This window comes from Etheostoma cragini, chromosome 15 (assembly GCF_013103735.1).
Source record: "Etheostoma cragini isolate CJK2018 chromosome 15, CSU_Ecrag_1.0, whole genome shotgun sequence".
NCBI lineage: Eukaryota > Metazoa > Chordata > Actinopteri > Perciformes > Percidae > Etheostoma > Etheostoma cragini.
This window is the reverse complement of record NC_048421.1, coordinates 9011293-9021813: the sequence shown is the minus strand read 5'-3', so window position 1 is coordinate 9021813 and position 10521 is coordinate 9011293. Positions and strand designations below refer to the sequence as shown.

Genomic DNA, 10521 nt, shown 5'->3' with positions numbered 1-10521 from the left:
AGCATTAACCACCTAAGAGCCAGATATTTCCCTCAGCAGTTTTTAAACAAGCGAGTGAATATTGTACTTACGGTATATTCACCAGGTGGACAGAAACACAGCTCCACATGAATAATACTGTAAAGCATCTGTTTGCAAACACATTCCCATATGAATAACTTGATATGTTATTGTTGTTGTTTCTGCTGCCCCCAAGTGGCCACATTTTCAGAGCTGTGAAGCAATTGTGATAGAATTATCAACCTTTTGATTGTTAATTCAGCATGTCTTGTCTTGAGGAACAGTGCTTGCTTTCCTTTGATGAATTTTGACAGATTTGATTCATAAAGGTTCTTGTCTTGTTTAATTAAAACTCTAGTGTCAGTTTTGCGTTTATCTGACCAGTGTGTGACTCTGTTTTTCAGATGCCTTCCAAAACTCTGGAGGCTCCTGTTGCTCCTGCTGCCCCTTTTGCTCCTCCTCTGTAAGTGTATAAGAAGTACCATTATAACAGGTGTAACCCACTTAGAGAGCACATACAGAGAAACATCACTCTGTAGTGAGGCAGTAGCTGTCCTAACCAGCACGCATCCCCAGAGTATGCTGCAAATCCATAACCAGATTCAGGTCAGCCTCTCTGGGCTTTTAATGAGTTACTCCACTCTGTGGTTCAGCACTACTCACACATGCTTACACATCAGCAAAACATAAATGCATTCATGCCTTTCTTTTTTCTGGTTATCTGGTAAACCACTCCATTATTTACATGCTTGTCCCTTGAATCCTGATTTTTATTTTTTATTTTCTTAAAGTCAGTTTTGTTGTATACAATAATAATAGAGCTTGTTCCAACACTTTATTGAAGCTACTGTGTATGATGTTTAAATTAAAGGAAATATTAAAACACAAGACACCATGCAGCTGCAGCTTCACATTAAATGTAAATATTAATGTGCGTATAAAAGTGAATTACTTTATACACATTTACCCACAATTTGGCCTATGTGTCATCTGTGATATTGACCAGAATTTTAAATGCACTTCTGAAGGGTTTGAACAAAGTTTGCCTGTACATCGTAGGTTTGATATGAATGATCAACAAGTAGGTAACGTGTGGTTTAACCTTCACGATGTATTGTTGATATGCAGCTTTATGGTTGTGGGGTCCGTCCACTGCTGCCCTTCTCGCCTACCTCCCAGCCATAAACCTAACCGAGTGGCGCCCTGCGTCTCCCTTCACCTTCCTGGCTAACTGGGTGCCAGCTTCTCTTCCAGTTCGTGCTTCTTTCCCCGTCCCTGCACCAAAGACTCCGCTGGAGCAGACCCCAGCCACCCCGGTTTCCCAATCACCAGTAAGATACACAGATTAAATAAACAGACTAGCTCTGTGATTGTTGAGCTATATAATGCTATTGTGTGTTGGGTGCAGTGCAGGACTGTCTTGAAGTCCCCTCAATTTGCAACTTTCTTTCTGTATCTATTCCAAACCTTTTTTCTCTTCCTCAGCCATCCCTCCCCCCTGTGGCGGTCTCTAGTGTGGACTTGGAGCGACTGGAGCGCATTGAGCAACGACTAACTCTGCTGTGGGAACAAGTCCAGCAGGGTGACCAGGAGCAGGAGCAGCGTCATGGGGAGGTTTTAGGTCTGTGCAGCACCCTGAGGGAGCAGCTCCACACTCAGACAGACAGGGAGAGCCTGGGACTGTGGGTGTCCTCCTTGCTGGAGCGGAGACTTGGTGTGTTACAGGGAGAGCTGACGCAGGAGAGCGCACACAGAGCACAGGTATAGAACTGAGGGTAAATGTTCAGTTACAACATACGACAGTGATGTTTTGATCAAAAGGTTTACATTAGGGTTGGGAATCCTCACGATTAGATTCAGAGGCCAACAATTTGATTCTAAATCAACGATCAATGCATCTCCATGCAAGAAATATTTTATGTACATTTCCATGTGTGATTTAAAAAAATATACAGTACATATTAATCTGAGTTGATTAGATTTTGACATATACAGTATTTGTCACACACGGTTTTTTAATGAAATGTTGTTTTGCTGAGGTTTTTATCTTGTAGTCATTCCATGCTAAAGCCATGCTTGTGAAAGTCACCTCCTCTCACAGTGAACTTCCATGTCAGAGGCTCAGTCATATACAGAACATGAAACATGAGGTGGTCAGGTGTATTTTGATAAAGAAGATGAGCAGCCTATATGTGTTCTGTCTAATTAATTTATATATGTATTAGATCATTTGTGTATATTTACAAAACTTGTATTTTTTTCCTTTTCCGTTTTTTTCAGCACTCTTGCTTAAACTATCTATCTAAACGTATCCCATCCTCTTTCAGCCACTCTGTTTTCTGATTTGTATATGTCTGGAGACAGTAACTTTTAAATAAAAATCACATTTATAAGAACAATTAATATTTACCAGAATCGAGCATCTACTCATTCTAGAGAGAATTGTGATGCTGAGAATCAATTATTTTTCCCACCCGTAGTTTACATGTATTTTTCTTTTCACCCCTTCTCTGTGCAGAGTGCAGAACAGCAGAAAAGGCACCAAGAGGGTCAGGCAACAAGGCTGGCTGATTTAGAATTGCTGCTCAACAATCTGGTTGCCAAGACTGAGGTACGTTCCGCAGATTCTCTGCTTCTCTACTGGGAACATCTTAAAAACATGCATGTGAGATGACTTGTTTATTTTACATTTTGGATTTATTATTTTGCAGGTGCACAGTCCTGCCACACATGTGCCAGTGCCATGTATAAATGTATAATTGTCAATGATTCTCTTTGGGCCTATTGTTGAATAAGTCATAAAAGTTAATTATTACAACTGCCAAAATTATAAATTGAAGCAAAAATGAAGTAGATAAATCAAAAAAGATAACAAGCACAATATTATAGTCATTAATACAGTACAGAATGTAAGAGTGAGGTCAAATGTTAAACATTAAAAAGCAACCCAGCACAGGCCGTCATAGAAGACGCGGAGTCAAATTATTAACTACCAAAATCTATTATAATAGCATGAGATAAATCTGTGTACAAAGGAATAGTTGTACTGTATCATGTCTTTTGAAAGTGTGTTATTGTAGTTTGTGCTATCTCTGCATCTTTCAGTAATCCTTATACATGGTTTTTGTTGTAGTCGGTGCAACAGAAGCAGCAGCGGTATGAGCTCGAGAAGCAGGAAAGGGAGAAGAAGGTTATCACTTCATCGGCAGACACAGTTCCCGTCAGGTACAAAAACCAGGAAGAATAAGTAAACCTTACAAGTCCACATGTTGGCTGATTCTATTTCTTTCTTTTTTTACTATTGATATGTGCTATTCATATTTTGTGCGCAAATTGTTAGAGATTACAGCAGCTCACATGTAGATTTTGTCTTTCACTCAGTGTGGGTGTGAAGCAGGAGGACCATGATGCTCTGCTAGTGGAGGTGCAGAGACTTGAGGTGGAGCTGGGCAAAATCCGACAGGACCTGCAAGGTGTTGTGGGATGCAAGGGCAAGTGTGAGCAACTGGACACACTGCAGGAGACCGTAAGTAACACAATTATTGACTCCTGTTTGGGCTTTAATCTGCCCTTTCCGTGACACAGTTATGTTCATAGTTTTCTAGTTTTTACTACATTTCTTTATTCATTAGATTTCTGTGTATCCTTTTCCCAGATATCATCCCAGGTGTCCTCCCAGGTGTCCTCCCAGGTACGTAAGGAGTTGCAGGCCCTGTTCTTCAGCAGCGGTGGGTCAGGAGAGGAGCAAGGAGAGGTGCCTGAGTCTCTGATCCTCTGGCTGTCCCAGCGCTATGTAAGCACCCCGGACCTGCAGGCTTCCCTGTCCTCCCTGGAGCTTAGCATCCTGAAAAACGTGTCCCTGCAGCTGGAGCTCAACCGGGCCCAAACCCTGGGTGAGGTCGAGTCACAAACCAAAACCATTGTTCAGACGGTAACCGGAACTGTCCAGCACACTGCTGCTGCTGAAGGACTGACAGAAGAGGTAATTGACATACACGTTGTCTACTGTTTCCATCAAAATCATGTAATCTAAATTTATAAATGTGTGTTTGCCATGTGTTTGAGGCTCTGATTTAAGCTTTAACTCTTGTCTTGGGTCTCTACTACAGCAAGTGAAGCTGATTATCCAAAACGCTTTGAGGCTCTACTCCCAGGATCGAACAGGCCAGGTGGACTACGCCCTGGAGTCTGGAGGTAAGAAGAAACCCTCACATAAATGTCAGTGCCTCCCCATCCAAGTTAGTAAGCAATCTAGCTGCTCCATAACTCTGCTCTTTGCTCTAATGTATTTCTCCTACGTAATAAGGTTGCAGGCATTAGTCAGGCTCTAGGACAACAGGGTTTTAACAGCAAAAGTTCAGGCTGCATTGTCCGACGACCACGCTCTGTTGACATAAATGAGAGAGTCACTTCAGTGGGCATGGGTATCTGTCATACAGACTGAGATGCCAAAAAATCTTTAAAAAGATAGTAGGCTTGGGCATTTAAACTAATACGTGTTAACAGAAATGGTCCATGATAATAATGTTTTTAATCAATTTGTTATATAATTTAAGTGTAATTTAAGACAAATGTCAATGCAGACATTGTTGCCTCAGTCTTTCTCCTTTCAAAAGAAGCCGAAATTCCAAGAACATAATACACAATGACTGACCGTGCAGCTATGTAAGGACATGATGCCCATTTTAATTGTTGACAGATAGATCAAAATGCTGTTAAAGTTGGAACAGCACACACAAGATATGCAGTATGGGTAACCCTCATCTTGTGAAGTATATTAATATTAATAAAGTTTACTGCTTCCTCTTAACATCTGTGCGCATGCGCCGGTTTTTCAGGTGGCAGCATCCTCAGCACTCGCTGCTCCGAGACATATGAGACTAAGACGGCCCTCATGAGTCTGTTCGGCCTGCCTCTCTGGTACTTCTCCCAGTCTCCACGTGTCGTCATCCAGGTGAGCCTCACCAGGAGATATTCATGATGTTAGTTGGTTAGTTAAAGCCCAGGTTAACAATTTTTCAAATCAGTTTTAAAACAATAATTATGTGTACACAACTTTTGTTCAGACCTTTTCTGATTTCTGTAATCACTCCTCCTTTCAGCAGGGGAATACAAAGAGGAAATTTTGGTATTTGGTAGACATTCACCTGATTTCACCAACTTACACTGCAGAAAAAGCACATTAAGAAGGAATCTTCTAATTTCTAGTATAAACAGCAGGAATGATTACAGCTAGCAGAACCTGTTCAGATGTTCATGACTATTGTTTTAAAACAGACTTGAAACACTTGCAAAACTATCATTTAAGCTTATTATGATATATTTAAGATCCAACCATGGTCCTTCTTTGTCTGATGTCTGATTCAATCGATTAGTCTTGGCTGCTATTATGAAACTTATTTTGGCATTTCTCCTCTCACTTCCCCTCATTAGCCTGATGTGTACCCTGGTAACTGCTGGGCGTTTAAAGGCTCTCAGGGTTATCTGGTGATCCGGTTGTCCCTGAGAATCCTTCCCACATCCTTCTGCATGGAGCACATCCCCAAGGCCCTGTCCCCGACCGGAAACATCACCAGCGCCCCACGCAACTTCACAGTTTTTGTAAGAAACACATTAACATAAAGCCTTACACCTGGACACAGTGCCAAATGCCTAATTTCACTTATGTTTGTTTTTGTACAGGGTCTAGATGACGAGTACCAGGAAGAAGGGAAGCTGCTGGGGCACTATATATATGAGGAAGATGGGGAGTCACTGCAAACCTTTCCTGTTATGGTAACTTAAGACGCACCTCCTAACAATAGATGTTTGATACTATTTTGTCCTTTTCAATACATATTTTGATATCTTAACTTGCGTATAGGCCGATACAACAAAGTACCGATTCAATACCAGTGCATTTAAAATACATGTAATCTTTTTTTGAACAGCTGTATACTACTAACCCTGTATGGATGTGATGTGCTTGCTGTCATTGTTGTATGGCCTGGCTTAGGTTAAACCCTTTTGTAAAACATGTACAACTACATACAGAGAATGAATGCCATAGGACTTTCTTTTATTGTCTAGTTTGACTGTCAGTTAGAAGTGAAAAAGAACATAAACTACTTAGAAGTATATTTTTTTCAGGGCTAAATTTCGGTGAATCGGATCGTGCATAGCCTCGTGTACTCGCCGATTAAGGGTTTCCCGAGGATCTTAAAAGTATAAGTCTTAAATTGAATATTCTAAAAATGCCATTAAGTCATGAATAAGTATTTTGCGTGGGTGACATTTACTTTATTTTGTATTTTTAATTTCCCAGCTTAAGAGCTCTAAATGGGACAACTATTTTTTCTCATTTTATGTTATTAGAGTACAACACAATTATTTATTGTTAGATTAGTATTCAAAATGTCGTAAAAAGTCTTAAATTTAACCTTGAGAACCCTGGGGGTACCCTGACCAGCATTTTAGGCAGTATCAGAGGCATATCCGGTACTTTTATCGGAACAACTCTACTGCTAACCTGTTACAAATAAAGATCTGTTAATTGTCTTCCAGCACGTTCTTAATATTGTCCCTTTTCTCACTCAGGAAAAGAATGACCGGGCCTTCCAGATCATCGAGGTGCGGGTGCTGTCTAACTGGGGTCATCCAGAATACACCTGCATGTACCGCTTCAGAGTCCACGGAGAATCTCGGCCTCAGTGAACCAAGCCCTACCATACACGCTCATATATGACATATCACCCTATCTGTACATAGTTCTAGCCAAAACGTCTTTTAACACCGAGGGAACTTGGCAGTACTCTGTGGACATTCATTTACAAAATACGTGAAGACACGGAAGTTGTGGATTGTTAAAGGAATGTACCCAGACTGAATCATGAACATGTGTTTTGCATATTGAAAGGGAAGTCCTTATGGGGACTGGAAATGATCACAGAAGAAGAATAGAACCACAGAAGAAGCTAAACTCTCCCATTCCCCTTTTCATAAAAAGGCCTCTTGCACTGAATCAGCCCATGGGAGCAACTTCCACTCCCGCTGGGAGTCGGCTGCTTGAAATGGGGGATTACAGTTGTACCATTTCCCTACACTGCCTCTATCTTCTTTTGGTTTCTGTTCTTAATGCTCTGTAATTAACTTTGATTTCCTCTTAGTCTACTTTTTTCAGAGTCAAAGCCACTGCACCTTTTGCCTGTGACACTGTCCAGGTATGTCACTCCATTTGTTGCTGTCAAGTCTCTGCAGTGACTTTTACTGAGCTATTTGAGAGTGCAGGACTGGGCAACACTCACAGTGGGTGTGTACTACTGGATATGTAAGGTTCCCTACATCCAAGACTCGGCATCATGCCTCCACATAGCCATAATGTTTTTCTTTTGGAACTGAACATGCTGCCTACAGACAGGCTGAATGTTTCCTCAAATGGAGGCTTGATGCAAATGATCCTTTAACTTCACAGCAACACTATATAACCACTGACCTGAGCTCTATGTCAGGATCCTAACTTTGTACATTAGAAGAAATATGTGTATGGTTATGGTTGGACTTCAGGATTCATTCTAGCTTGTATCTCTTCCCATCCCATTACCTTTTTACATGCATCATGGATTTGAGTGAATGTCCCCTCTGAAGGTTTGGGCCTATGCTTGGATCTCATATTACTAATGACTGACGTTGAAAGCTAAATAATAATTATTCAGCTTTTGACATCTTAGTGTAGGACGCTAAATAATATAACTACACCTGTTGAGTGATTTTTTTTTTCTTTTTTTTTTCCTGTTTTATGAAGAGGGGCCTCTGTCTGTCTCCCTCTAGCTCAGTTTTAAACGTCCTCTTCACATAGGCTCCCTCTATTCTGAAACCCAAAAGGAATGTAATCTGTATATTTCATTGTTGATAGTTGGTCCTTTTATAATCTCTGCTTTTATCAGTGTTCCTTTTATTAAAAAAAAAAATCCTGTCATTATCATACTTATTAATGTATTACAACCATTATTTTACTGTTACTCATTGTAATTTGCTTTTTTTTCTTTGTTTTGGGGGGTTATAGATGTCAGAGGATGCACTGCAACAACTTGATATAGAAATGTTTGTGGCACAGGTCTTCACAGTTTTTTTTTTTTTTTTTCCAGAAATGGTGGGTGTGTAGTCATTAATTTTGGTTGCAAATATGGGGAAGTCAAAAAATGTTATGTATAAAGAATGTTTTGTTCACAATCTTATTTATTAACAAGTCAAATTAGTGGCGGCAAGATATGAGTTACTGCAATGTATATTTTGTCATAAGCTGTTCAGTGCATTTTGGAACTTTTTTTTTTTTTTTTAAGATAAATGGCTATTTTGTTTAGTCATGAGATGACTTAACTGCTTTGGAATATATTCCAATAAAGACTTTAATTTTGAAGAACTTCACTGACTTTTAAATAATATGACCATTGCTAAAGACTAAGATTATAATAATAATATTTAAATAACAATTCAAATATTTTTCTATTTGTATTTCTTAACACACCTTACATGCATTTTCTTAGATTACAATGTTTTGGTGTAGTGCTATGACAGCCAAAGAAGGTAGAATGTCCTAATTACAAAATAAACAGACTACATTTAGTTACTCCAAATGAATGTGTGAATGATCAGTTAAACGTGTTCTTGAGGTAAATTGGGGCTTCTTGAGTATTTATCTTACCGTTATTTATAACACGTCATCTGCTGTGCTCTAGCGGCGAATACCGGAACCACGGAATTAAACAAGCAGCGCTGATATTTGGCATGATTTGAAAAATGAAAACGTTTAGCCCATCTTATGCCAATAGCAACGTAATCCTAATATGTTAATTATCAGAAGTGTCAGTATCACGTAAGCACTATAGTACCGTTGGAAAGTATGTTAAGTCGGATTCTTTAAAGAATAACTTAACGTTACGAAACGTTATTCAAATATATTCTGGGAGCCACGGTGTATTCCAGAAACTGTTAAGAAATGCTGTTAAGTCATTGTTTTGGTTATTCCTCTATTTTTGAATACCTTAGCTAAGTGATGTGGCTAAATTGGCCCTGTTGTGTTAAACTGTCCCTTGTTGTTTTCATAGACAGTTGAGAGGTCATTATCTCCCAATGTTAGCTAGCCTTCTTGATGCACTTGAAGTACAACGGAAGTCATAAGCAATACTTCCTTGGCAACCTAGCGAGTCCCCAGCAACTACTGTCTTCAAACAGGCAGAATGATGGCGAAGATATTCGGAGCAAAAAAATCACTTTGGCAACACGTTTGTGAAGGTAAGATGATGATAATGTATTTACGTATGCTTTTGTGTTAACGGTGTAAAATAATGCTGCTTTTTTGTGTTTATCTGGAGAGTATGAAGCTGAGCAGCCCAGTCCCCCCAGCACTGTGAGGACAGATATTATCAGCTCAGTGAGCACAAAGCGCTCCCCGTACAGCGCCAGCACACACTCCCCTTCAAGCCAGACGTGGCCGTCAACAGCTGCAACAATATCCCCTCCACAACTACATAGAGGTACGATGAAAGGGCTTTGACCTGGACGGGCCAACTGCCATCCGGGTCTTATATATTGTATGTATATTTATTATTGTTTGTTTGGGGTCTGTCAGGTCCTGTCAAACGGTTTTTGGAGAAGAGAGTGTTTCTAGTGTTGTTGCCTGGACTGGAGGCTTTGCTGACAGAAGCTCAGAAACATGGCTGTTTCGAGGTCTGAATATCTTCTAATAAACCTCTGACTAATAAAGAAACTGCAGGCAGCCAATGTTATTAAAATGACCACAGATTAATTTATAGTATTTTACGTGTTTGGTTGCATTGTCTGTTTGGATAAATGCATAACATGTACATCATTTACTACTTTACTACTTTACTGGACTTAAGTATTTCCGTTTTCTTCTACTTTTTTCTTTAAACTATCCAATACGAATTAGATGACATTTTTACTTAACCCTATTTACTTCACATAGCGGTTATAAGTTACTTCCATAATTTAAATTCTAAACACATCATAAAATGCAACACATTTCTACATATTAAATTACCCGGTAGTATGTGTGGCAATACAAATGCTTACACATCACTGCATCGGTAACATTAATCCATTAATATAATGTAATAATAAAAAAAAAATGAAATAGACAGGAGCCAAAATGAGGACATTTGAGTATATTTTGGTCTTTTCTTTTACTCAAGTAAGATTTTTGAGGCAGAACTTTTACATGTAATGGAGTATTTCTACATTGTTATATTGTTACTTTAACTAATGTAATAAGTATAAGTAGGGCCGAATAATATTGCGTAATGCATGGCATTGATCTTTTGTGTTGCAGAAGAAAAAAACTGCATTTAACCCATGCGACTTCCTGACTAAGTGGCTCTACAAGTAAGAACACACACACACGCAGAGCACCCCATCAATTCCCTCAAATCTTATATATTAAAGTGCTGCATGCAAAACAATTGGGTTTGTGTGTGTCATTCTCTCTCTCTCTCTCTCTCTCTCTCTCTCTCTCTCTCTCTCTCT

General features: G+C 39.5%; 2 protein-coding genes across 13 annotated transcripts in view; both read left to right on the top strand.

Annotated features, from left to right (window-relative positions):
* The window catches only part of sun1 (Sad1 and UNC84 domain containing 1), a 30827-nt gene extending 22429 nt beyond the window's left edge, over nucleotides 1-8398 (top strand). For 11 of the 12 annotated variants that reach the window (XM_034893072.1, XM_034893066.1, XM_034893064.1 and 8 more), the window contains 12 exons: nucleotides 405-463; nucleotides 1129-1331; nucleotides 1486-1761; nucleotides 2519-2611; nucleotides 3134-3225; nucleotides 3382-3526; nucleotides 3656-3982; nucleotides 4110-4194; nucleotides 4839-4954; nucleotides 5434-5601; nucleotides 5683-5775; nucleotides 6577-8398. In XM_034893072.1, the coding sequence (XP_034748963.1) occupies nucleotides 405-463; nucleotides 1129-1331; nucleotides 1486-1761; nucleotides 2519-2611; nucleotides 3134-3225; nucleotides 3382-3526; nucleotides 3656-3982; nucleotides 4110-4194; nucleotides 4839-4954; nucleotides 5434-5601; nucleotides 5683-5775; nucleotides 6577-6693 (1774 nt within the window). In that variant the 3' untranslated portion in view covers nucleotides 6694-8398. The remainder of the gene's footprint in view (nucleotides 1-404; nucleotides 464-1128; nucleotides 1332-1485; nucleotides 1762-2518; nucleotides 2612-3133; nucleotides 3226-3381; nucleotides 3527-3655; nucleotides 3983-4109; nucleotides 4195-4838; nucleotides 4955-5433; nucleotides 5602-5682; nucleotides 5776-6576) is intronic. The other variant, XM_034893062.1, reaches the window with a different exon arrangement.
* Nucleotides 8399-8925: 527 nt separating this feature from the next.
* iqck (IQ motif containing K) overlaps nucleotides 8926-10521 on the top strand; it is an 11340-nt gene continuing 9744 nt past the window's right edge. The window contains exons 1-4 of the mRNA XM_034894418.1: nucleotides 8926-9270; nucleotides 9351-9512; nucleotides 9608-9705; nucleotides 10328-10380. Of these exons, the coding sequence (XP_034750309.1) occupies nucleotides 9216-9270; nucleotides 9351-9512; nucleotides 9608-9705; nucleotides 10328-10380 (368 nt within the window). The 5' untranslated portion in view covers nucleotides 8926-9215. The remainder of the gene's footprint in view (nucleotides 9271-9350; nucleotides 9513-9607; nucleotides 9706-10327; nucleotides 10381-10521) is intronic.